Source organism: Aquarana catesbeiana, linkage group LG10 (assembly GCF_042186555.1).
Source record: "Aquarana catesbeiana isolate 2022-GZ linkage group LG10, ASM4218655v1, whole genome shotgun sequence".
NCBI lineage: Eukaryota > Metazoa > Chordata > Amphibia > Anura > Ranidae > Aquarana > Aquarana catesbeiana.
This window is the reverse complement of record NC_133333.1, coordinates 224267194-224294732: the sequence shown is the minus strand read 5'-3', so window position 1 is coordinate 224294732 and position 27539 is coordinate 224267194. Positions and strand designations below refer to the sequence as shown.

Below are 27539 nucleotides of genomic sequence, written 5' to 3'. Positions count from 1 at the left end.
TGACAGCACTGCAGTTTAACAAGCGTTTGTGCTGTGTCTTATTCAGCAAAATGTATTAAACCGTGCAATAACAAAAAAGTATAAACATTAAAACACTGACTGTAAAACAGCAGTACAGGGAGAAAAAGGTAGTGTTGCACAAAAAAAAAAAAAAGGAAAAAACAAAAAAACATTTAAAAAGTAAAACGAAAAAACAAAACAAAAAGAGCCAAATCCAATTTCATCACATATATACAATATAGATATGTACACATATATCAACCTCTTAAAGAATAATATCAAAATAGTCTATTCCTATTGAAATTTCCTTCCTAGAACCTTGCTTCGGGACTTTAACATGACAATTGAAAGAGTTTTATTTACATGAACAAAACATACAATAACACACCGACTTCGCAAGGGCCACTAATGGCTGAAGTACTGTTTTACTGGAACAGATCTCTCCATTATACAGTTATAGGCAGAGGTTTAACAATTATTTAAAAAAAAAAAAAAAAAAAAAAAAGAAGAAGAGGGGGGGGGCAAATAAAATATACAGTAAAGGAAAAGGGGGATTTGATTGCAGTTTAATGGGTGAACACTTTAAATACTCTATTAGGATTGTCTATTGATTAATTATTTTAGGTCAGCTCATGACACAGGCAGGTTTGTAAAAACAAAAAACAAACAAAAAAAAAAACACCAGTATGTTTTACGGTTTAGATCCCATTAGGCTGAGCACGTGAAGGCAGCCATTTTTTAGCTCACACAAATAGGCGTGTAACTGAAAAAATCTGGGATTGAAGCACCACACTTAATTGTCCACATATAGATTTTTTAATTTTTTTTTTCACGGTAAGATAAAAGACTAGCATAAAAGGCCAACGTGTTTCAGGGTCAGAAAGCACCCCTTTCTTTAGGTCTAAACCAGATTCTACACTTCAACAAATTGCTTTAAAAAAAAAAAAAAAAAGACACATTTTGTATTCAGTCAAGGATCTGATATCTCTCTCACATCAAGCCCCGATGAAGAGGGTAACAAACATCGAAATGTGTTGGCTTTGTGATTAAGCCTTTTTATCTTACCTTGGAATATATCTACTGCGACAAATAATTTTTGGTATGGCACTTCAACTTCAGATTTTCCCAGTTACAAACTAAGGAGACTGTGGAAGTCCTTTGGACATGGAGAGCTGCCAGCTCTATGAATTCAGACATCTTGGTCAAACATCTATACCCCTCATAATAGGATAAATGTAAGGTTTAGGCACTACCCTTCCAATTTTTTTTTCCTAAATAGGCATGAAGTGGCAGTCTACAATGAGGGAAGGCTGTGAATATGCTGAATAATTAGGAGCTAGCTCTGTGCACAAAGGCCTGTTTTTTTTTTTATCTCTCAGAAATACATAACTGAAATACACAACACGACCTCCTACTAAAGGCTCAGCAGGAGAGGATCAATGGGGTCTTTTAGGCTCAACTGGTCCCACAATGCTCTCTTCATCCCTTAAGCTCACTCGGTTGGCAGTGTAGCCCAAGACCAACACAACAATAAAGACCTTGATTTCTGAGTCCCTCACCCAACACTTGTACGCTTTGATTTTACCCAACAAATTGCTTTTGGCTTTTAAAAGCAGGACAGGTAAAGATTTCTGCAGCCCTAATGAAAGGAAATCAGATTGACTTCTCTGGAATGGAAATGGCCATAGATGGATGGAAATTCAGCTGGTCCTTCCTGAACCAAACACATCGATTCATCTATGGCTAGCTTACCGGCAAAAATGTAATAATTGATTGTTCACTGCAAAATATAAGTATGCACAAGCTTTGAAAGTATTAATTTTCTGCAATGTCCAGAATTATTTCTGTAGAATGATCTGTGATATGACCTAATTAGACATGAGCAGCTTTCTATTGGATATACAGAATTAGGCGTTTATGACGATTATATATGCACTGTACTATACTTGATATGCACATATTTCACACACAGACTAAACAAGCGCAAATGGTTGTGATGGTTCTGGGCTACACTGCCAACCAAATGAGCTTAAAGGAGAGACGAGTTGAGCCTAAAAGACCCCAGTGATCCTCTCCTGCTGAGCCTTTAGGAGGAGGTTGTGTTTTAGCTCTGGCATTTCCTGCCCAGTATAATTAATAGATTTCATATACAGTAAACCTCAGATTGCGAGTAACGCGGTTTACATTTAAAAAAAAAATCTGACTCAATTTGCGAGCGTTTTCTCTCAAGACGAGCAGGGTTCAAGCATCTGGGGTGTGCAGTACCGCATGTGGCCAGAGGTGGGGGGCACCTGAGACACAAGCATGCTTCCGGAACGAATTATGCTCGTAATCCAAGGTACTACTATAGATGTACAATTTACCATAATTCATCTTTAAGGGGACCTCCACTCTGCAAGGATTGGTGAAGTCTGGCTTAACTGTGTAAATAATGCACACCTCTGAGTTCCTATACATGACTGTTTCTTGCAATGCAATGGGCGGTATTTATCGAGGGCAAAGTGCAGTAGGAGGTGGATTTTGGTTCAGCTAAGGCCAGCCATACACACTGAGCTAGCAATAATCACAGGGAAAAACACAGTAGGCTGGTTGTACCCAAGTTGATCGATCAACTTAGTACATTCAGCCTGCCCATACATGGTTCAAATCTCGGCCAGCTCCATGAAGACGTGGGTTGAAGATTTTGGTGTGTAGGAACATGCGTGGCCTGCACAGAGCCCTGACCCTCAACCCCTACTGATCAACTTTCGGATGAACTGAAACGTTGATTATGAGTCAGGTCTTCTCAACCATCCAACCTGACCTCACAAATGCTCGTTTGGCTTGCGGAAAGCCTCCCTAGAACAACGAAGGCTGTTCTGGCTACAAGGAGAGGGGGGGTGTCCCAACAAGCTCATAAAGGAATTACGTTCAGGAGTCCACAAAATTGAATCTATATGATGTGTGTACAAAGTTAAGGTCTATGGCAAATGTATAGGTTACTATTACAGTTTTCATAGGTCTTCGCAAATAAAGAGGAACAAGAATTTTGATACATTTTTTACCTCAACAGTGAGGATTTCATAACTAGAATAAAAGCTTTGTATGAAAATACTAGCAAAATCCGTAATTGATGAGTCTCATGTTTAGTCTGTTCATTATAAGAATGGGATGTACTACTCATTAGTAAAAGGGGGAAAAAAAATGCACCCTAGATTAGACTATCGCAAACATGGCTTCAAGAATAAAGGGGTGAGGGTGCAGATCTGTACTTCACAAGGACCCCTCACCTGTAAGTGCTGAAGGCATTTTTTGTGACCTGAATCTGTAAACCAGACTACCAATTTTATCCACCACTTGTGGGTTAACTATTTAAAATGGCTGCCTTAGCTAGGTTTAGATCTAAGGGACACTTACACACTTAGTAACCCTGTAATGCCATTTTCTGTTTTTTAGGAAAGCAATCTGTATTTGATAATCAAGCAGCAAACAAAGCCGTCTTAAAGAGAACCCGACATGGACACTACTACTGGGATGACCAAGACTACCAACCAGTGATGTAGACTGCCACAGCTCAACTCCCAAAGGGGTGCCAAGCATCAAGTGAACTGCAAACCTTGGAATTAGGTAGTGACAGAAAAACTGCTGCCCTGACAGGTTCACCAAAAGGGTACCATGCATGACATTTCAATGTTCACCAATTCTGCAGCTCTATCAATATATAAAAAAAAAAAAAAAAAGAAGAAGAATTAGATGAAGTAAAGAATTTACACCAAAACTTCCAGCGAGCTCATCTAGGCGAGGGGGACTTCACTGGACCTTCTGTCAGGATCTTAGAAAGCTGGGGATCCAAATCCCATCTGTGCAGTGCTGGAGGGGAATTCTTTGTAGATTGGGGATCCTCAGCGTTCCTAAGATCCTGGGCGAAGGGTAAAACGTCTTCGCCTACAGGAAGCATCCGGAAATAGAAATGTAAAAGATGAGCAACTTGTATTTCTCCCATATTATCTTCTTGTTTTAACTCAACGTTTCTTACTGGCAATGTGGAGCTACACACGCTGGCTTGCTTTCCATCCAAGGTCTATTTTCAGAGGAATTTTACACTTTGATAGATGCCCTTAAAGCGGAGTTCCACCCAAAAGTGGAACTTCCGCTCATCTGATTCCTCCCCCTCTCCGGTGCCACAATTGGCACCTTTCGGGGGTGGAGGGGGGACAGGATACCTGTCTTTGACAGGTATCCTTTCCCACTCCTGGGAGCCTCAGCCACGGCTATTGACGTTACGGATGGGGCTCGCTTCCTCCTCCCTCCCCTGTCGCCGGCCAGTAGGAGAGAGGAGCGGGCCTTGCACATGCACAGTAGGGTTCCCAGCGTGAAGCCCGAAAGGCTACACTGCCGGGTTCCCTTACCCGCAATGGCGGCGGCAGCAGCACCCGACCGCTGAAGGAAACATCAGCTGCGGTGCCGACATCGCTGGATTCCAGGACAGGCAAGTGTCCTATTAATAAAAGCCAGCAGCTGCAGTATGTGTAGCTGCTGGTTTTTAATTTTTGTTTTTTTTTGGACGGACCTCCGATTTAATATGCTTCAGTATAAGTGTGAAAGACCCTCAAGGTGTCATCTACACTAAACAGAATCAACTTAAGTTGGTCATGTACAGCTCAAAGGTTGACCGAATCAGCAGGCACCATCCAGCTCCACAAATGTCTAGCTGGTCGGCAGAACAGTGACTGCAGCCAATCAGATGCAGACACTGTTCAGGTATTCAGACAGCCATGGCTACTAGCCTGTCAGTATACAATAGATGGCAGTGTGTCTAGCATGGATTGGAGAATCGAGTGTTATTGCTTGTTCAGCCTGCAGGGCTGAGCAAGAGAACTCTTAATGTGTACGGCTAAAGCCTTGTGCACACTGGCTGAAAATCATCCAAAATCAGCCAGTTCAGCAGGAACCGGACAACGTTCAGCCAGTGTGTCCATGTCTGTTCTACAGAAGCCATTCTCGCAGGCTTTAGATTTGAAGCTTGTTCACCCCAGGTGTGTTGAGTCTGCGTTGACCAAAGGGCACTTAAACAATTGTTTTCTATGTGCCCTGATCACACTAAACAAGTGCAGTGGTGTACATTGCATTAAAATGTAGCATGTTTGCATTTTTTGTGCAGCTCAATGCACAGCAATATATGTCAATGCACAGCAGGGTTAGAGCAATGCATTGTAACAATGCACTGCAGCTACCCAAACCATCGCACACTAGTGTGTGTATTTTATACTGAAGCATACTGTGCGAATGGGCCCTTAGTGGGAAGTTGCGTTCATAACAGAATGTCCATTTTTAAAGTGAAGAACCCCCTTCAACAGGAATAAACCTAAAAACAAGTTAAATTACATAAAAGTAACATATACAACAATAGATGTAAAATTATGATACATATATAAAACATATGATCTAACTTGATTTCAAACTGTTTTTTTATACTTGCTGCATAGCCATGTGCAACTAACTGCCCTTGATTCTGTTAAGGGGAGGAGGAGCTAAGAAAAAGCAAGTTGTAAGTAGCAAAATATTGCCCCCACGATATCCTCTGTTTTTTATATTCATCTCCTGGAATTTGTAGTAGAAGGTATGCAGAAATGATAAACTTTTTAGGTTTAGTGGCCCATTAGGAAGGCTGAATTCACACGAACGTGTGATAAAATGCAGGGAAAATGTATGTACACTTCCATCCATTTTATGCATATTTTTACACGCATTGACTTGCATTGATTTGCATTTTAGCACACTTGTAAAATGTAGGTCAAGGCATAGAAACATAGAAAAAATGTTTTTCTGTGTGTCCTGTTCACATTACAATGCTGTGTTGATCCGCTTTGAGTTACATTAAAATGCAACATGTATGCATTTTAATGCAAGGTAGGTCAATGCATTGTTGTAGTGTGAACAGGACATTTTCCCCACATTTTATCACAAGCCAGTGTGAATTCAGCTTTATTCATTTCAGATTATAAACACAGACTTTCTGGAGCGTCATCCTGAATATATTAGAATTTTTTTAAAAATGTATAACTTTCATAGGCTTCCCTAACTAAAGTTACAGCTTTTTTTCAAACGTCTTGTGCAAACTGCATGGTACTTAGGGGGTTGCTTGCCAGTTACTGGGTTATAAAATTGTATATATAAAAACTATAAAAGAAACTGGGTGGGTGTTTAGCACCATAAATACGTGATTGTTCAAACATCACTGCCCATTAAAATTCAAAACGTAAAAATACTTGGCTTCTATTGCCATACAGCTAAATAATTTATTTTAAAAGAAGGATCTGATTAATTCTGCTGAAGTCGCATAGGAACGGTTAAGGTGTAAGCGCTAGAAAAATGTAAACATTTATAACTGCAACACAACAGCAATATTGCACAAAACAGTAGACAAGTTAAAATGAAGGTTGAGAGAGGTGGGATGGGGTCATAAAAGAAAACCTTAGCAGGACGGTGCCATACATCCCAGCATGCTCCGGAAGCTGGCAGCAATGACTGCATTTTGAATGGTTGGCAAAGGGTTATGGTATATTTATTCTATTAATGGAACCTCATGGTGATTTAAAGATAGAAGAGCATCCGATCATAAAAATAATTACATAGTGGCCAAGTTCTGTAAGTATTGCGGGTACTTTACAAAAAAGGCAGGCTATAGATATAATCTTCCCAGTTCCACCTCACTAACACTAGTAGGATGAAACTCTTTGGGGTCGATTTACTAAACACTAGAGAGTGCCAAATCTGGTGCAGCTGTGCATAGAAAGCAATCGGCTTCCAGTTTCTTTTGTCAATTCTTAATTGAACAAGCTGATTGGTTTCTTTGCAGAGCTGCACCATATTTTGCACTCTCCAGTTTTAGTAAATCAACCCCACTGACTTCTTAGCAAGGCTGGTGGTAGACTAGACAAACGTTGAATCTACGAATCAAGCAATTATCCATGGAACCGGCCATCATGTTAGAAAGCAATGTTAAAGGATTTGAAACAAAGGTCACAAGGACTTTGAGATTGCTTTCATTGACTGCATTTTTTTAAAATAAATCTTTTTTCCCCTCCAGTCTCCCAGGTGACAAAGTGCATGTAGCATCTTGTCTCATTTCTAGCTTGCAGCCATTCCCCCACCATGCAGGAATAGTTAACTCATATTACTTATGAATGGCAGTGCTTGTCTCAGGAGCCGGGCGCTTTCCTATGGCAAACACAGTCGCTATTTATCTTGGGGGGGGGGGGGGGGGGGGTGCATGCCAGTCCCCCTGTATACCACCACCGCCCTCAGTTCTAAGGATGCAGACAGCCCCTGCTGCACAGCGTCCTTTATTGGTAGGACACAGATGGCTGCCTGCACCATAATAACCAACGATGTTGTGTTGTCCGGCCACCTGAGTCCCAACAACCAAAGAAGCCAGACAGTAGTGGCTGGCCATGTCTTAGCAACGAAGGAAGCTATACAGCAGGAACTGCCCATGTCCTAACAACCATGCATACTAGGAGGCTAAGTCTGCCTGCGTCCTGTACGGCAGAGGCGTCCTGCACCCTAGCCACCAATAGGGTGGCTAGGATGCAAAAGGGTGTAGCAAGTACATGGTTTTGACAGGTACCCACTGCCACTTCCAGCTGAGTTCGCTACGGCAAATTCAGCCGGATGTTCAGCCCCCCTCCTCCTTTCCCCGCAGCCAGCCCAAACACAGGGCGCAGCACGCTTCGGCAGTAGGAAAGCGGCTGCCAAGCTGCATGGCTTCACTTCCAGTTTCCCTTAGTGAAGGTCATGGCAGCAGCACCCAATTGAAAAATCAGCTTGGGTGAAGACAACGCTGGGATTCCCAGACAGGTAAAATGTCCTAATATTAAAAGTCAGCAGCTACAGTATTTGTAGCTGCTGACTTTGGATTTTTGGGCAGGAGCCAGGAGACCCTCTTTAGCTTGGTAATGTCTACAAATCCGTCTTCTATCAGGGGAAGAGCAGAGTAGCTGGATAGCCAAGATTAAGGAAGGGATTTTTTTCATATTCCAATAGTGTTTTTTGGATAAACAAATACAGGTATTTAGACATGATTGTATAGACCTGTATTTCACACTTCCATGAGTCTCAATTCCCTGGTCCGCCCCCCCCCTGCATTCAATGGTGTGATCTGCTAAAACCCATGTCACTAGTAAAAGTATGGGATGGCAGAAGGAGCCACAGCATGCAGCAGGGGATCCTAAAACTGACATCTCCAACTGGATTCTGCAGGATCTGGTGTCTGTTCACTACTGCAGAGTTCGAGGGCGCAAGCAGTGTAAGAGAGAAATCTCAAGTCCCTGATTTGACTAACCTGATCCTGCAAAATTTTCAATATCTAAAATTTACAGGAGCTTACAGCAGAGTGTTGTGACAAGTCATGGAGGAAAAAAAACTAAAAAAAAAATTCAATCTATAGGTAACCTTGTGAGCTAGACTGCCATGGCAATGAATAGGGCTTGTGTATGAAGACATTCTAAGATCGTTCTAAACTTCTATAGTTCAAAATACATTTTTAAAAGTTACACCAAAATAATCCAAAGCTTTGAGCCGCTTTGACATTCAAACTTTTGTGCTTAATAATGCAAAAGAAGCCTCTAGTTTTGTGCCAGAAGATTTTCTAAGTATCCTGCAACCCAAACTGATCAATATCTAGGATTGCTTGAACCAGAACGTAGAACTATATTTTAATTTAAAGAGATTCAGCCTAAGCAAAACAATTATGCAGTTTGACCTTACAAATAAGTATTTTGAGGTTCTGTGTCAGAATATGCCCGTATCCCATGTATTGCACCCAAAGTCACCAATTTATTGTAGCAAGGGACGTTAAAAAGGCATATATATTAGGGGTCCACCAATTATCGGCTGACGACATTCACTTTTTTCCCCAAGCATCGGTAACAAACTTGCCAATATTGCGTCAAGGGGTTGTACTAGGGTGATGCATGCAGCTGCAGGTATCACCCCGGTACCGTTCTTTAGAGCGGACGGTCAGCTTTCTTGTAATAACAGCCGCTTGTCTGTTATTACAATCAGCGGGAGGGGAAACCCCCCCCCCCCCCTCTCACCGTCTTCCGCCGCTGAGCCCAGGTCTCCCGTTTCCCCACCCCACAGCAAAACACCCACAGACCACACAAAGTTCTCAATGAATTAGCACACTCAGGTTGGCAAAATGTGCATGTTAAAGTTTATGGGGCTGGAAGGACCAAAAGGACATTCCTGTTGGCAAACCTCAAAATAGTGATCAGCTTGGAATATCCGGCACGGCCAGCTGAGTCCTCCTCCGAGAAGGGTCACCAATGAAGGTCTTGAAAGATTGGGTAGCATATACAGGAATATAATCATTTTCAGGCTAAATGTAACAGGCCAAATGAGGAGATGGTTATCTTAGGTCTGTGGGAACTTATTTTTACTTATTACAGGTACTTAAATAGTGCTGACAATTTACGCCAATTTAGAAAGGCTTTTCCTTTTTCCACATTTTGGGATAGAGTGTGAAAGGGCTACAACCTTTATTGGGATTTTACTGCCATCTGTATGGACACTGGTGAAATATCCCTTTAATTCCAGTCTCGGTGACACGATGTGTGAAGGTAACTCCAACACAGAAAGTAAGGAGAGACAGACATTCACAACAGGGTCAAAGTCCACAATAAAACCTGATGGGATTTTGGATAGAGTTGGGCTTTAACAGCAGTGAGAGATGCAGCATTGAAGCCAAAGGTGGTTAATGTGCCTCATTTTACACAGTTGCTATGAAATGGTACACAACATTCAGCATTTAATACACAAGACTTCTGCTCTTCACACTGTGCAAATTCAGTTAAGGAAACACTTAGGCAGAAGAGTAACTGAAAACACATTTGTTACCTATACGAAGGTAGGATTATACCACCTCGCCCTGTCACCCCAAGTATGGTGAGAAAAACTTTCATAATGGACATCAGGACACCTTTGATATTTGTGTCTTTAAATAATTCAATAAAAAGAGATGAGTAGCTGGTACAGATGTCAACATTTTTCAGATTTTGCCATTTGTAAAGATGATTTCTCTCACAGACAACTGACACTAAGGGGATTATTTACTAAAACATGGTGCAAAATCTAGCGCAGCTCTGCATAGAGACCAATCAGCTTCCAGGTTTTATTGGCAAAGCTTAAAGCGGAGCTCCACCCAAAAAGGGGAAGCTCCGCTTGTTTGCCTCCTCTGCTGCAACATTTGGCACCTTTCGGGGGGAGCGGGTACCTGGTTTTGACAGGTACCCGCTCCCACTCTGGGCTGACTTCGCAGTGGCAAACTCTGTTGGAAGTTCAGCCCCCCTCCTCCTCCCGCCGCCGGGCCATTCACAAAACGCAGCATGCTCCGTGCATGCACAGTAGAGAAGTAGTTTCCCTTAGGCGAGACAGCGGCAGCAGCACCCGAGAGCCGCTTGAAAAATCGGCTCAGGTGAAGACAGCGCTGGATTTGTGGACGGGTAAGTGTCTGAATATTAAAAGTCAGCAGCTACAGTATTTGTTTCCGATTCTTTTCTGAAGAAGGCTCCTTGGAGCTTTAGCATTAAAAGTGGAAGTAAACCCTCCGATCATTTTCAGCCAAGGAAGCTGCCATCTTGGCCTCTGTTTAAGCTTCAACTGCTGTGATGCTGCACATGTGATCAGTTATGACACCAGGAATTTGATGGTTTGAAAGTTTGGTTGACAGTACAAGCAAAAGTGACATTTGGCAATCCCTGCACTTCCAAAATGCAATGTTTTTCTGAAACCGCGGCTAAAGCCTTGCGGTTTACTTCAGCTTTAATTGCTTTAAAGCTGAAAGTTAGAAGCTGACTGGCTACCATGCCCAGCTGCACCAGTTTTAGTAAATCCCCCCTCTAAATATCACATCGTGTGTGTATAGTCATCTCTGTGCTCTCACTTGCTACTTGTAGCCTTTTTCAGTGAGTCTGCAAAGTGGTACCAAAAGTGGCGGTGTTGGAAAAATATGGTCATCACAGCCCATATCCTCCAGTATTGGCACTGGAATTCATTTTTACCCACATAAGCCGATTTCTGTTCTAACAGAGCTGATCTAGGAAAACCATAATAAATGTAACTTGTCTTTATTGTTCAAAGTAACCCACTTCCATGGTTCAGATCCCCAGTAAAGGCAGCGATATGAAGTGTAAACTGTAGACTCCACTCTAATATAAAATAGACTAGGATCGGTCATCTTCCTATGCATACAGGGGGGGAAATGGAGTCAGTCTACTGCATCTAAACACTAAAGCAAACCTCTACCAGAATTAAAACAACAAAAGAGGAGACCAAGAGCTAAAGAGGAACAATAAAAGATTTCAAAATAGTTTAAGGGTATAGGCCTAACTGATATTTTATAACTTTTCCCTAATTTCTCAAGAAACATGGCTGTGACTCACCAAAACATTGGCAATATTGAGCAACATTCTTGTTTTCATGTTGTGAACACCTTTGGTTATATATTATATATATATTTATATATATTTTTTTCTGTATTTCTGTTCAGCTAATCTTGTTTTTCAGACACCCATTAATCTACCAGCAACACAGATGTGTTAAGAACAGACCCCTAACCCACTGAAAGGACAATGAGGAAGCAAAAGCACACAGGCGAGTAACAGTCATTCTGCTTTTCCTCTTGATAACATGTTGATAGTCAGCACATGTGCATGCCTGATTGGCTTAGAGAGCCGGCCCTCCCTCTCCCAGCTGGAGTGCTGCTGTGCAGGCGCTAACTGGAGGCTGATAATTAGACAGATTCAGGAATATTCACAAGCTCAATTTAATGATTTTAATAAGTACATAAGTGCATATATTTTGTCGTCCCCCCCCTTAAAATCCTGAAGTTCACCTTTTTTTCTTGATCTCATCCTTTGCTGTGAAATTTCAGTACAGGCACAGTTGAACCATGGCAAACGCTTGGCTGCAAAGGCACTGCCAAGGGCTCCATAATCAGAAAAGCAACCGCGGCACAGCAGACTTCATGTACAAGCCACTAAAATTTAAGTACATTGTCCATAGCAACCAGAATCCATGTAGTCAACTTTACCAGTACAAGGCAAAGAACCGGACCAGTTGCTACTGGCAACACAGAAACCTCCCATTGCAAGCATTTTTATATACATACAAGTAAAAAAAGGGGGGCTGATTGGCATTGCACTAACTCCATCGGCACAGGGCACATGGGACCTCAGATTTCTGCTTCTCTCCAAAATGGCAGTGTAAGAGTAACAATAAAAAAGTTCCTTCAAAATAAAATAAAAAGTACACTACATAGCTCATATAAATAAATCAGACTTATAAAAAGGACAGGCAGCGTCCCAGAAATGCAATCTGCCCCAAGGAGGGGGGGGGGGGGGAAGAGGAGGGGATTGAAATGCAGTTTGGTGGGAGTTGCGTTCAGAGAGATTCTGTCCAGGGGGGGGGGGGTCAGTATTGCACTCGCGGGTCGACATCAGATAACACAAAAAGCCGAAGAAAGCTGTCAAGAGTCACAAGACAACAGTGAGCGGCTGCAGCTTATCAGGGGGACGAACATGATTTACAGGGTCAACTCAAAACATCTGTTTCACATATCCTGCTAAGTAAAGTTTTGATTGTCATCAAAGTCAACATGGTTAGCAGTTTTTTGTTTTCTTTTGCTTTCCTCGCTTTGAGGGCTTTACCTTACTTTTTTTTTTTTATTTTATTTTTTTCGCATCACATTCATGGTCACTTACACCAAGAACAACGGGGTAACGAGACGAAAGAAGTACTGCATTGTAAGAGTGCTATACAATAGAGTCCCAGTCAAAGTCATCTTGAATGTCATCTGCAGGAAGAGGGCGACGCATGTGGAAGCTGGGCTGCATGATGTGAGCTTGACTCATTACTCCGTGGTGTCCTGGTGACAGAGGAAAAATTATGTTCAGTGCTTGTTTTATGGTTTACATGCCCACGTCAATGTGATTGGCTGAAACGGATTTCCAGGCAAGCCAGAAAATATGCAGCTGAAATAAATCCGACAAATATTCCACCTACTGAAAAAAAATATTAAATTCTGTGTAGCCAGTCTGGAGATAGAGGCACACTGACCAGACAGAATCTCCACATTCACAACCTCCACTAACCACAGATCTCCAGATAATAAAAAAAGCTTATATTGGGATATTCATGTGCAGTTCCTATCATTTTGGAAGATCTGAGAAAGGCAAAACTTAGAACCTAACACCAACTCTAAGGTAGAGGTAAGTCTATCCACCTTAGCGGGAGCGGACTTTTTTTTTTCTTTTTTAACTGCTGCAGCAGCAACACAGTTTGGTGAAAAACAGCGTAAATGTTAGTGTAAAACGATGCTTCTAAATTCCTTCTCCCAGATCTTTTCTGGCCGGTCACGTAAACATCGGCTTCTCTCCTCCTCTAAACTAAAGGCTACAGTGGGAGGGGCTAAGCAGACAGCACATCGGTCACGTGACCTCCCCAGCTGATGTCAGAGGGGGGTCTTGGCCCCTCCCGCTGTAGCCCTTAGATCAGAGATCGGTCGGACGTCATGTGACTGGCCAAAAAAGAAGATCTGAAATAAAGTATGTACAGGCATTGTTTTACACTGACATTTATAGTGTTGGAAGGCTTCATGAAAAAGGGGCTGGCAGTGATTTATTTTTAATTTTTAACTTTAAAACCCCTTTAACCTGTTTCAAGTTACTTTTGCATTCCCACTGACTTATATAGGTAAAGAAGCATGTTCTAAAAAAAAAAAAACTCCCATCATCGCTGGCCTTTAATTTGATTATCCTCATCGAAATTATAGTTTGGATCCGCCCTACAAATCACATGGCAGCCAGAAGGCCGTTGGTGAAAGCACTAGCGCACATACAGCAATGTATGATGTGAAAGTACAGATCTTTATGCTCCGCAAAAGGTTCCAGAAATCCAGTGAGGTCCTGTAATTGCCAGTGCTTGGACTGGTGCCAAACGTCACATAGATGCTCAGATAATAAACAGATAAGGTGTAAGTTGAGTAATAATTTAGGAGCAACATCGGGACAGTCAATACCGAACAACCTATTTGGTTGTCGCTGACATGATTTGGTTGATTGGCACCCACAAACTGCAAAGATGCATCAGATCTGTCCATCAATAGGGGCACTCACGTGTAGCGTGCACCTACCTGTTAAACCAGATCCTGTAGTGCTCATTGGCGATATATGAGAGTAATTCGGAGGTCCCATCATTGATGTAGGAACATTTTGTCTTGAGTCGAGATACACATTACCTGTAGGAAAGAAACAAACAGTCAGCATCTATAGCAAACAGTCTTTAGAGTAATTTTGCCAAATACATTTTCAGGACCAACTACTTCTGCCTTTCCGGTTTTACTCCCTCTCCCCTGTACTTCTTCCTATTCAGGTACCAATCACCATATCCAACTGTAGGACTGCTAAAATGTTACAAGTATTTATTAAAGTCTGTTTGAGTGAACTGGTCCTTAACATTTCCGGGTTTAACCGTTTTTAATTGTGTTAAATCAAATCCAGATTAGGACCTTCTTCCACACTACCATTTCCTATATGCTGCTATCCAGTTACATTTTAGGCCCATGATGGGCTATATGCTAGCACACCCAGCCACAACATGATCAGCTCTTTTCTTTAGTTCATATAGTTTAGTTTGCTCGCCCTGCCTCTTGCAAAGTAACTCAGGAGCAGAGTGTCATCTGGCAGGTTGAAGCCGATTGTCTGGCAAGTCTCTAAAAACCAGTCTGCCTTTTGAACAACCGTCTTCACCATAACTAGCGGAGTAATGTTAGTGTGTTGCAGAGCGAAAGCAAAAATTGGATTTTTTGTACTTCTCGTAAAATCATTTTCTTAGAATTAGGGATGCACTGATACCACTATTTTAGCAACGAGTAAAGATAATTTTTTTAAGTACTCGCCGATACCAATTTCCGGCATTTAGAGAGATCAAGACTAGGAGCAGGGAGGGGCGCGGGGGTCTCTCATCTATCAGTGTGCTGTGTAATATTACCAACCAAAAGACCAGTTAGCCTAACATCAATAGTATGCAAGCTCTTGGAGGGGAGAAAGAACTATATTAAAAGATTTTAGTAATAAAAACGGTATTGGCAGTAATCAGCATGGATTCATAAAGAATCGTTCTTGCCAAACCAATCTATTAACCTTCTATGAGGAGGTGAGTTGCCATTTAGATAAAGGAAGGCCCGTAGATGTGGTGTATCTGGATTTTGCAAAAGCATTTGATACAGTTCCCCATAAACGTTTACTGTACAAAATAGGGTCCGTTGGCATGGACCATAGGGTGAGTACATGGATTGAAAACTGGCTACAAGGGTGAGTTCAGAGGGTGGTAATAAATGGGGAGTACTCGGAATGGTCAGGGATGGGAATTGGGGTCCCCCAGGGTTCTGTCCTGGCACCAATCCTATTTAATTTGTTCTTAAACGACTTGGAGGATGGGGTAAACAGTTCAATCTCTGTATTTGCAGACAATACTAAGCTAAGCAGGACAATAACTTCTCCGCAGGCTGTGGAAACCTTGCAAGTAGATCTGAACAAATTAATGGGGTGGGCACCTACATGGCAAATGAGGTTTAATGTGGAAAAATGTAAAATAATGCATTTGGGTGGCAAAAATATGAGTGCAATCTATACACTGGGGGGAGAACCTCTGGGGGAATCTAGGATGGAAAAGGACCTGGGGGTCCTAGTAGATGATAGGCTCAGCAATGGCATGCAATGGCATGCAAAGCCAAGCTGCTGCTAACAAAGCAAACAGAATATTGGCATGCATTAAAAAAGGGATCAACTCCAGAGATAAAATGATAATTCTCCCACTCTACAAGACTCTGGTCCGGCCGCACCTGGAGTATGCTGTCCAGTTCTGGGCACCAGTCCTCAGGAAGGACATGCTGGAAATGGAGCGAGTACAAAGAAGGGCAACAAAGCTAATAAAAAGGGACCGGAGGATATTAGTTATGAAGAAAGGTTACGAGCACTGAACTTATTCTCTCTGGAGAAGAGACGCTTGAGAGGGGATATGATTTCAATTTACAAATACCGTACTGGTGACCCCACAATAGGGATAAAACTTTTACGCGAAAATGAGTTTAAGACACGTGGCCACTCATTAAAATAAGAGGTTTAACCTTAAACTGCGTAGCGGGTTCTTTACTGTAAGAGCGGTAAGGATGTGGCATTCCCTTCCACAGGCTGTGGTTTCAGCGGGGAGCATCGATAGTTTCAAAAAAAATTAGATAAGCACCTGAATGACCACAACATACAGGGATATACAATGTAATGCTGACAAAGGTTGGACTTGATGGACTTGTGTCTTTTTTCAACCTCACCTACTATGTAACTATGCAACCAACTGGATGAGACCAACTAATGAAGAAACACAGCACTCCCAACACTCAGCACTGTTGGCCTCACAACCACGAAGACCAACTGAGTCAGAAGGTATCGGTTTTAAGTATCGGGGCATTTTCAAGAGTACCGATACTTGTGTAAAAATGCCTAGTATCGGCACTGATACCAGTATTGGTGCAACCCTACTTAGAATACTTTGAGGGACAAAGGAATTCAGATACCGTTAGGTTATATTGTCACCTGCAGGAGGACTGGACACTGGCAAAAAAAAAAAAAAAAAAAAAAAAAAGTAGGCCAGCCTCAGGTCAACCCCTCCACTCAGCAGTCTGTAAGTAAGCAGTACAAAGAGCAATAACATAGGGGCGGGACCTATGACCCTCAATGGACTCCAAGAAAAGAATTTAAGTGGCAAGTATTTCCTTTTGTCATCCATTGAGAGACATGGGAATTCAGGCACTGTTGGGACATCCAAGAGAAGACCAACTGAGGGGTGGGAAACACAACAATTCTTAATAGGCCCAACAAGCGCAGGAGTCACCTGAAGAAACAAGACCCAAACTAAAAACGGATGTGGCTGAGCCCCATACCAGTGGGGGGAACCCACTAACACGACCAGAGGGAGGACACAAAGAATCAACCTGAAGTTAAAGACCCAATGAAGGTGAAGACCAACGAGAATGACTCCACATAAGGGCACTAAACTTAAAACTTATGAGAAGGTTAACAAGCAAACCAACCAAAAGAGGTGAAACCAAAACTTATCCCCATGAAGGGAAAAGACTAAAATGATGATCAACAAAAAATGGAGACAAACCTTAGCAAGCATAGGTCTTGGGAAGAAACCAAGAACCAAACAGGTCCAGGTGAGAAAGACCAGCAGCAGTCCACACGGAAAAGCCTCCTGGATCAAAAACCAGAAACTGACTTGTCTTATCCAACAACCAATCCCACTAGGAGAAACTAAGTAGGGAAAGACTTCAAATCAGCAAAACACCACAGCCACGGATTGGCGAGATAGGACTTAAAAAGAAGCCAATGCAAGTTCCTTAGCTCACTATGGTTCTGCAGGAGCACTTCCAGAAGACCCCTGCTGAAAAACTGCCCTGCCTAAACCTTCCCACTCGAGATAAAAAGGCTTAAGAAAGCTCCAGATCCAGCAAAGCATCAATTGCCATGGGGCAAGAGACTGGAGTCTTAGGAGTACTGTTAGGAGCATTCGCCTGATTAGGGAAAGAACAATGGAAGGCATACTCCTCCAGACCCACCAAGGAAGGAGGACCAATTCTCAGGGGAACAGGTCCCGCAAAGTCATCAAGACATACTCTGACAGAGGACACCTGCAGCCGGAAATTAGAATGCTTCGCCTACTGACAATTCAGGAGGCACAGGGCCCTTCAGCCATTATCTCTGCCTGCCTGAGGAACTGAGGCACATCTAGGTGCGTAAACTACACCTCTAAGTGCAGAGCCTACTGCTTGAGAAGAACTGGTTCCTGAGACATTGTCCCTAAACAAAATTGACTGGATTTAGCTGAAAATTGACTGCTGCAATGTTTTACAGTGTTTTCTTCCAGCTATCATTTTCCAAGCCATTCATTACCCTCTAAACTTCTCACTGGGATGACCAGAGATTTCAGGGAGGTGGAGGACTGCTCATCATGCTCTGATATATAGTATCAGAATGGAGGGCAGCACAGAACCTATGCAGGGTGGATATCGGCCTTTGATAAGCTGGTCATCAATTATACATTGGTGTATCGACTAGTATGTGAAAATCCAAGGCATTTAAGAAAAAAAAAAAAACTTGTGCAAAGACTTGCCTGTGCCAAGGTGCTGTGAGGGTTTGGAGCTGTGCATGTTACCGTGGCACACTGGTGACTGTACATTGCTCTGTGGATGGATGAAGCCGGTGTGATTGAAGAACTCACTGAGGGAGGAGCACAAATCTGCCAGCTGGACCTGATCAAGTGACCAATTCTTCAGGTCTGCTTGTCTCATGCTTTCCATCAATCCTAAAATTAGAGGAAACAAAACCTGCGTTAACAGCATCTACAGAACCCTATAAACCTACTACTACCCTCACTTGTCCGAGTATCAGAAATGAGAACGGTCTGTGCTTCCTAACAGCATACAACTGCACCTTTTTCAATGTGGTTTCTAAAATTAAACACGCTGCTTTGGACACATTGAATGTTAAAATGGCATTCTTACATTATCTCATCCACTAGTTCTTACAGAAGTGTTAAGAAGAACCTGTAATCCTAACACCTTCAAATAAATGATGATATATTTACTATGGACTGAATTAGCGGTATATTGTTCCCGTTGAACAGGGCAGGCAATACATCTATATCATATCTTCATATGATCCGGCATTGCATGAAATGGCCAGTAGCCTCCACGTTTTATGTTTTTGATCACTTTAAGTGGGTAATTAATAGTATAAAAAAAAAAGTTTATAAAACCAGTTAGGAAAGAAACATGGAAGCTACCATTGCCGACTGCTCCCTCTACAGTGCTGTCTGTGTCAAAAAATACAAAGGTTAATTTTGAGTTCACCTGCAATCATAAGCCAGTGGTGTAAAGAAACAGGCAACTTGGAGTTCATCTAGAAAACAGCTGAGCTGGAGAAGTGGCTGAGGTTTCTTTTTTAATCTACAAATCATGCTGTGGGAGCTTGTGCAGCACATTCGTCAGTGGTGGATGTGAGCAGAAGAGCGTACACAGTATATAGCCTCTGTATACAGATGTCAGGCTACTTCTTGCAGCTGCATATTTATTGTAAGATTCCAGGACTTGAATTACAGCCTGCTAAATCTCAAGAGGCAAGCAGCAATCATTGGTACTAATTCCCGGGATTAAGTTTTTTTTCCACAGACTTTTATCTAGAAATTGTACATGGATTTGAAGTGAGCATTCATGAATGTGACATTAAAGGGACACTCACTTTTTTTAAACTATGTGAAAAATATTGCCATAAACCAACTTACAAAAGCAGAACTTCACCAACACCATTTTTTAGTTCTGGTCGCAGTGGAAAGGAGAGAAAAATACTTATAAAGCCCAATTTTTTGTTTAATTTTTTTAAGGCTTAGTCCACCTTTTGCAAACCGCAATTTTTTTTTTTTTTTTTTTAAGGTTTTTGGAATGCAGCCTGCAGAGCGTTCCAAATATGATCAGTGTGGCGCAGGTGCAACGCAGAGGCTCTTTCAATGGTTTCCCCCAACCTCCATACTGTTCTGTGCCTGCAATTATGGGGAATAGAAGTAGTGCAACTGGACTACAAATTGTTTTGACCTCACCACCGTGTCGGCACGCTCTGCAGAATTCTTCTGTGCAGAATTCCAGCTGTGCTGAATTCAAATAATTATACATTTTTTATAGCTGTGCATTACCTATTAACTCACTTTCTGTCCCTGTGACAGCAGAACAGGAAATAAGGGAAGTGGTTGTCATTGAGAATGCAAGTACCAGACAGTATTAATAACCTGGGTAAGGCTCTAAACCCTTTCCCATCTCACCAAGAACTGTGTTTTGTTGCAGTTTGTGTCCCCTGTGTCCACTAAAGATATTTACGATTATTTCCTGTCCCAACAGGAAGTGAGGGAAATTACACATACTGGAATTACCCAACAGATCCTGCAGTCATTGTTAAGGATAACAACCTTGTAAACTTTGTGAATGTGCCCTGTAGCTTCATAGGGTGAATTGTAATTATTTTAAGTTAAAGGAGAAGTCCAGCCTGAGCTTTTTAGGCTGGGCTTCTCCTAAGGGTCACAGGAGTGCAATTAGTTTTGCACTCCTGTGACCCGTTTTCAGCGGAGAGCGGTCTGAAGGCCGCTCTTCCCTGACGTCACCAGGATCAGTCCAGGCACCGCGTAATCCCGACTTAGGAAGCCTGGATCTGTCAGCTGCCTGACTGATGGCTGCCTCAGCGAGCCGCTGAGAAAGCCGCTCCCTGCCCTTCCACAGCTTAGCGCTCCAATGAGCGTGGAGGAGCAGAGCAGGAGAGATGCTGACTGACAGTCTGAGCTCTCCGCTCAGGGAGGTGTGAGAACTGAGCCATCGGCAATGTTCGAAGTAAGTATGATTATGCAAAAAAAAAAAAAAAAAAAAAAAAAAAAAAAAAAAACATACTTCTTTTAAACCTGCAAGTTGACAGGACAAATCAATCACAGCATATGGGGTGTCAGTGTGCAGCAGCTTCCGTGTAGACGTAAAAAAAAAAACAAATAATAATTTGTGCAAAATGTAAACACTACCCTTCCAATGGGGCTTCCCTCAACACTGCAAGGATTAAATGCTTGTCTTAGTTCAAGGAAACATTAAGGCCTCATTCACACCATGGTGCAGAGACGTTTGTTTTTCTGCACTTGTTTTGCAAGGGCTCAAATAAATCAATGGTTCTCTATGTGCCCTGTTCACACCACACTCTGCCAAATTTTTCTGTACAGAAATCTGCAAAATGTATGCAGTTTTCTGCACAGGAAAAAAAAAAAACGATGTAAAATCAACATTGGTTTGAACAGGGCAAGTACCTGACGTGCATGAAAACTGATGTAAGCTAATGTCTCTACAAGTGAAATCTGCGTTGTTTTCCCATCAGCTTTCATGCACGTATGGTGTGAATGAACCTTAAAGTAGTTTTACTTACCTTATGCCTTGCTCCAAGAGGCTCTACCGCTCTGTGCAACCACTGCTTCCAAGAAGAGTCTCCTCTTTGGTCATCATCAGGTACAATGCAGGAAGTCCTGCATTATAAGTGATCACACCAACAGCGTGCCCACAACCTGGATCATAAAAGGTAAGAGGAGTGTGCCAGCTGCCAGGGGAGCAAGGAATAAGGGAAAGTAAAACTTCTTTTGAATGGTATCCAAGGCACAAATTAGCATTTAACCGCTGCAGTACAGGGGAAGCCCCACTGCAAATGGTAGGTGTATTACATGCCCCCAGAGTTCCATTTTAATAGGGCCAGCAGGGGGGCTTTTTCTAGGAATAATAATGAACGATTAAATATTTATATTTTTCTGTGGCAGCCAAATTCATTTTATTTAGTTATACAAGGTACACCCTACTGCAGTTAACCATTATAAGGTCTCACTTTCTGCTACAGCCACTGTGGCTACTTCAGCTGTACATGACGACAGGGGTCAATACATCAAACATGACCAGCATGTCCTTTTAAATTTACTTATTTCACTTAATCCTTTGTGTTTCCTTCTGCATATGGCTATACAGATCTTATGCACAGGGCTGTCAGAGGACCTAAGCCCTACATAAATACTCTGTAGAACTGTAAATTTCTCTCTCTCCACACACACAGTATCTCACAAAAGTGAGTACACCCCTAAGTGAAAATGTACAAATTGGGCCCAAAGTGTCAATATTTTGTGCGGCCACCATTATTTTCCAGCACTGCCTTAACCCTCTTGGGCATGAAGTTCACCAGAGCTTCACAGGCTGCCACTGGAGTCCTCTTCTACTCCTCCATGACGACATCACAGAGCTGGTGGATGTTAGAAACCTTGCGCTCCTCCACCTTCCATTTGGAGATGCCCCACAGATGCTCAATAGGGTTTAGGTCCATCACCTTTACCCTCAGCTTCTTTAGCAGGGCAGTGGTTGTCTTGGAGGTGTGTTTGGGGTCGTCATGTTGGAATACTGCCATGTGGCCCAGTCTCCAAAGGGAGGGGATCATGCTGTGCTTCAGTATGTCACAGTACATGCCGGCATTCATGGTTTCCTCAATGAACTGTAGCTCCCCAGTGCCGGCAGCACTTATACAGCCCCAGACCATGACACTACCATCACCATGCTTGGCTATAGGCAAGACACACTTGTCTTTGTACTCCTCACCTGGTTGCTGCCACACATGCTTGACACCATCTGAACCAAATAAGTTTATCTTGGTCTCATCAAACCACTGGACATGTTACAGTAATCCATGTCCTTAGTCTGCTCGTCTTAAGCAAACTGTTAGCGGGCTTTCTTGTGCATCATCTTTAGATGAGGCCTCCATCAGGGACCACAGCCATGCAGACCAATTTGATGCAGTGTGTGGCATATGGTCTGAGCACTGACAGGCTGACTCCCCATCCCTTAAATCTCTGCAGCAATGCTGGCAGCACTCATACGTCTATTTCCCAAAGACAACCTCTGGATATGACACTGAGCACGTACACGCAACTTTTTTGGTCGACATTGGCGAGGCCTGTTCTAAGTGGAACATGTCCTGTTAAACTGCTGTATGGTCTTGGCCACCGTGCTGCAGCTCAGTTTCAAGGTTGTGCCAATCTTCTTATAGCCTAGGCCATCTTTATATAAAGATGGCCTAGGCTATATGTATAGCAACAATTCTTTTTTTCAGATCTTTAGAGAGTTCTTTGTGCCATTTTGAACTTCCAGTGACCAGTATGAGAGAGCGATAACACCAAATTTAAAACACACCTGCGCCCCATTCACACCTGAGACCTTGTAACACTAATGAGTCACATAACAATGGGGAGGGAAAATGGCTAATTGGGCCCAATTTGGACATTTTCACTTAGGGGTGTACTCACTTTTGTTGCCAGCGGTTTACACATTAATGGCTGTGTGTTGGGTTATTTTGAGGGGACAGCAAATTTACACTGTTATACAAGCTGTACACTCACTACTTTGTTACAATGTAAAGTGTCGTTTCTTCAGTGTTGTCACATGAAAAGATATAATAAAATATTTACAGAAATTTGAGGGGTGTACTCACTTTTGTGAGATTGTGTGTAGATATATAGATACATACATACATACATACATATATACATACACACACAGTGCTCAGCACAAATGAGTACACCCCAACACATATTTGTTAGAAATCCTTTACTTTCCTTTCAGAATCAACATTTTCTATGGAACACTATACTACAAAATACTCCCACAAATGCAGATGGCAAACAAGATTTGGTAATCTGCACACAAAAAAAGTGTGTTTTTCCTAACAAATTCATTCAAGACCATGTTGCAAAAATGAATACACCCCAATGAAAGTCTTCGACCCCTTTCACACTGTGCCGCCATTGGCGTCAGCGATAAAGCGGCGCTAATACTAGCGCCGCTTTACCGTCCTTTTAGCGGCACTATTCGGCCTCTAGTGGAGTGGTTTTAACCCCCCGCTAGCGGACGAAAAGGGGTTAACTCCACCCGCAAAACACAGCTGAGGCAGGGTTTTGCCGGCGGTATCGCAACTCTGCTCCATTAATTTCAATGGGGAGCAGCGGTGAGTTCACCGCTCCAAAGAAGCTGCTGGCAGGACTTTGACGCCCTGCCAGCGCACCGCTCCAGTGTGAAAGTCCTCAGGCTTTCACACTGGAGTGAATGGAGCAGCTGTTTTGGGGCGGTTTGTAGGCGCTATTTTTAATGCTATAGCGCCTGCAAAACGCTCCAGTGTGAAAGGGGTCTTAGGAGCAAAGCTAAATTTTAGACAACATCCTAATAACAATAATTCAACTACAGGGGAGTCTAATTATTCATCAAACAGGTGTTCAGCGGCCTGTTGATTATAAAAGGGCATAACCCTTTCATGCCTAAGCCTATTTCTGACATTTGTTGCTTACAAGTTAAAATCCATATTTTTTGCTAGAAAATTACTTAGAACCCCCAAACATTATTTATATTTTTTTTAGCAGAGACCCTAGAGAATAAAATGGCAATTGATGGAATATTTTATGTCACACGGTATTTGCGCCATTTTGGGGGGAAAAAAAGAGACACTTTCCTGAATTAAAAAAAAACAAAAAAAAAAAAAAACTAAAAAACAGTAAAGTTGGCCCAAAATTTTATATAATGTGGAAGAGGATGTTAAGCCGAGTAAATAGATACCCAACATGTTATGTTTGAAATTGTTCACACTTGTGGCATGGCGACAAACTATGGTACCTAAAAATCTACATAAGCGATACATTTTTTTTTAAGTAACGGTTACCAGGTTAAAGTTAGAGGAGGGCTCTTGCTAGAATTATTGCTCTCACTCTGACGAATACAGTGATGCCTCACATGTGTGATTTGAACATCGTTTACATATGCCAGTGCAATTTAAGCAAGCATTTTTTTGCTGCGCGAGCACGTGGGAACAGGGGCGTTTTAAAAAAAAATTTCTTTCCTTATTTAATTTTTTTTACATTGTCCCTTTAAAAAAAAAAAAAAAAAAAAAAAAAATTCTGATCACTTTTATTGCTGTCACAAGGAATGTAAACGTCCCTTGTGAAAGTAATAGGTGGTGTACATGTAATCTAAAAGACCCCATATCCCTCTTTTGCACTTCAAAGTATTCAGAACGCCAAAAACGGCAATTCTGAATACTGTAATTTTTTTCTAAATCTGCGCCATTGGCACCCGAGTAAACCGCAAGTGACGCCGCTTCCGTGTTCTTACATAGGAGACTAAAGAAGCCTTTTCTGGCTTCATTCCAGTCTCAGCTTAGCCCTTCCGCTCCCTTAGAATAACAGCTGAGCGGCTTTTAGCCGCATCGGTTGTATGACTGAAAAGCCGACCGCCAGGTCTAAAAAAACGGTACTGGGTTGATGCCTGCAGGCATCACTCCGGTATAACCCCTTCAAGCAGAGGCCGCATATGTGCGTAGTGTCGGTGCTAAGGGGTTAAAGAAAACCCCTTCCCATTTCATGCTGTCAATGGCACCACATGGAAGAGAAATATCACAAGGCCTGAGAAAGAAAATAATTTCTTTACACAAGAAAGGTGAAGGCTGCAAGATCAGCAAACCTTTACTTATCAGTCAGAATACTGTAGCAAAAGTGATACAAAAATATAACAAAGATGGAACTGTAGCCATCACACAGAGAGGTCCAGGTGGTCCATGGATGTTAACGCCTCGACAGGAGCATCTTCTGATGAGAAGGGTTGAAGAAAATCATCATTCAAGTTCACTGCAGTTAGCTAAAGAAGTAGAAAGCCAAACTGGGGTGATTGTTTCCCGTGACACAATACGGAGTACACTGCAGAGGAATGGCATGCATGGGTGTCGTCCACGAAGGAAGCCTCTCCTAAAGCCCATGCACAAAAAAGCCTGCCCAGAATGTGCCAGTGCCCACGCTAAAAAAAGACGACAACCACTGGGACTCTGTACTCCAGAGTGATGAGACCAAGATGAATGTTTTTAGAACTGAGGGATTCAAAAGTGTATGGAGTCGCAAAGGTGAGGAGTACAAAGAAAAATGCATGGTGCCTACAGTGAACATGGAAACATGGTGGTAGCAGTGTCCTTCTGTGGGGCTGCATGAGGGCTGCTGGTGTTGGGGAGCTGCATTTCATTAATGGTATCATGAATTCACAGATGTATTGCTCTATATTGAAGGAGAAGATGCTACCATCACTCCGTGCCTTGGTCGTCACGCACTTTTTCAACATGACAAAGATCCAAAACACACATCTAAGGCCACTGTTGCATTTCTGAAGAACAACAGGCTGAAAGGGATTCAGTGGCCAAGTACATCTCCTGATCTGAACACAATCAGGGAACACTTATGGGGAATTCTGAAGAGACAAGTTGAGCATCACTCTCCATCCAGCATCCAGGCTCTAAAAGAAAGGAATTCTTGAAGAATGAAAAAAGAAAGATAGTTGCAATAGGTCACCAACTTGTTCATTCCATGTCTAGATGACTTGGTGCTGTCCTTACAAATCATGGAGGTCATACAAAATACTAGATGTAGTAGTTTTGTTTGTGGGGTGTATTCATTTTGGCATCAACTAGTTTGCGTTAAACTGAAGATTTTGTAATCTAAGTTATATTATTAACCTTACTTTCATGTAATGAGCTAAACAAAAGTTCTATAAAACGCAGTTTTGTCAACATTTTGGAAAGTGTTCACTGCGATACTGATTAAAATCTTACTTTTCAAAAGGGGTGTAGTCATTTATGCTGAGCACTGTACATAGATACACAATTATAGAGATATATCTAATTGCATCTCTATAATTGTATCCATCTATCTACAGTGGATATAAAAAGTCTACACACCCCTGTTAAAATGTCAGGTCTGATGTAAAAAAAAAATTAAATAAATAAAAAAAAAAAAAAAAAAAAAAAAAGAAGGAGACAAAGATAAATCACTTCAGAACTTTTTCCACCTTTAATTTGATCTATAAACTGTACAACTCAATTGAAAAAAACTGAAATCTTTTAAAATAATGTGGTTGCATAAGTGTGCACACCCTCTTATAACTGGGGATGTAGCTTTGTTCAGAATTAAGCAATCACATTCAAACTCATGTTAAATAGGAGTCAGTACACACCTACCATCATTTAAAGTTCCTCTGATTACCCCAAAAAAGTTCAGCTGTTCTAGTAGGTCTTTCCCGACATTTTCTTAGTCGCATCCTACAGCAAGAGCCGTGGTCCACAAAGAGCTTACAAAGCATCAGAGGGATCGCATTGTTAAAAAGGTATCAGTCAAGAGAAGGGTGCAAAAGAATTTCCAAGGCATTAGATATACCATGGAACACAGTGAAGATAGTCATCATGAAGTGTTTGGCACAACAGTGACATTACCAAGAACTGGACGTCCCTTCAAAATTGTTGAAAAGAGAAGAAAATTGGTCAGGGAGGCTGCGAAGAGGCCTACAGCAGCTGCTGGAATATCTGGCAAGTAATGGCTGTGTGGCACATGTGACAACAATCTCCCATATTCTTCATATGTCTGGGCTATAGGGTAGAGTGGCAAGACGGAAGCCTTTTCTTACCAAGAAAAAAATTCAAGCCCAGCTAAATTTTGCAAAGACACATCTGAAGTCTCCCAAAAGCATATGAGAAAATGTGTTATGGGCTGATGAAACCAGGGTTGAACTTTTTGGCCATAATTCCAAAAGATATGTTTGGCGCAAAAACACTGCACATCACCAAAAGAACACCATACCCACCGTGAAGCATGGTGGTGGCAGCATCATGCTTTGGGGTCGGTTTTCTTCAGCTGGAACAGGGGCCTTAGTCAAGGTAGAGGGAATTATGAACAGTTCCAAATACCAGTCAATATTGGCAAAAATCAGGCTTCTGCTGGAAAGCTGAACACGAAGAACAGGAACCTCATCTTTCAGCATGATGAACGACCCAAAGCATACATCCAAATCAACAAGGGAATGGCTTCACCAGAAG

At 42.1% G+C, this 27539-nt stretch overlaps 1 protein-coding gene across 3 annotated transcripts in view; it reads right to left on the bottom strand.

Moving 5' to 3' along the window:
• Positions 1–937: 937 nt before the first annotated feature.
• The window catches only part of FOXJ3 (forkhead box J3), a 117301-nt gene continuing 90699 nt past the window's right edge, over positions 938–27539 (bottom strand). For all 3 annotated transcript variants that reach the window (XM_073603361.1, XM_073603363.1, XM_073603362.1), the window contains 3 exons: positions 18211–18402; positions 14174–14278; positions 938–12907 (listed from right to left, as the gene is read on the bottom strand). In XM_073603361.1, coding sequence (XP_073459462.1) covers positions 12795–12907; positions 14174–14278; positions 18211–18402 — 410 coding nt within the window. In that variant the 3' untranslated portion in view covers positions 938–12794. The remainder of the gene's footprint in view (positions 12908–14173; positions 14279–18210; positions 18403–27539) is intronic.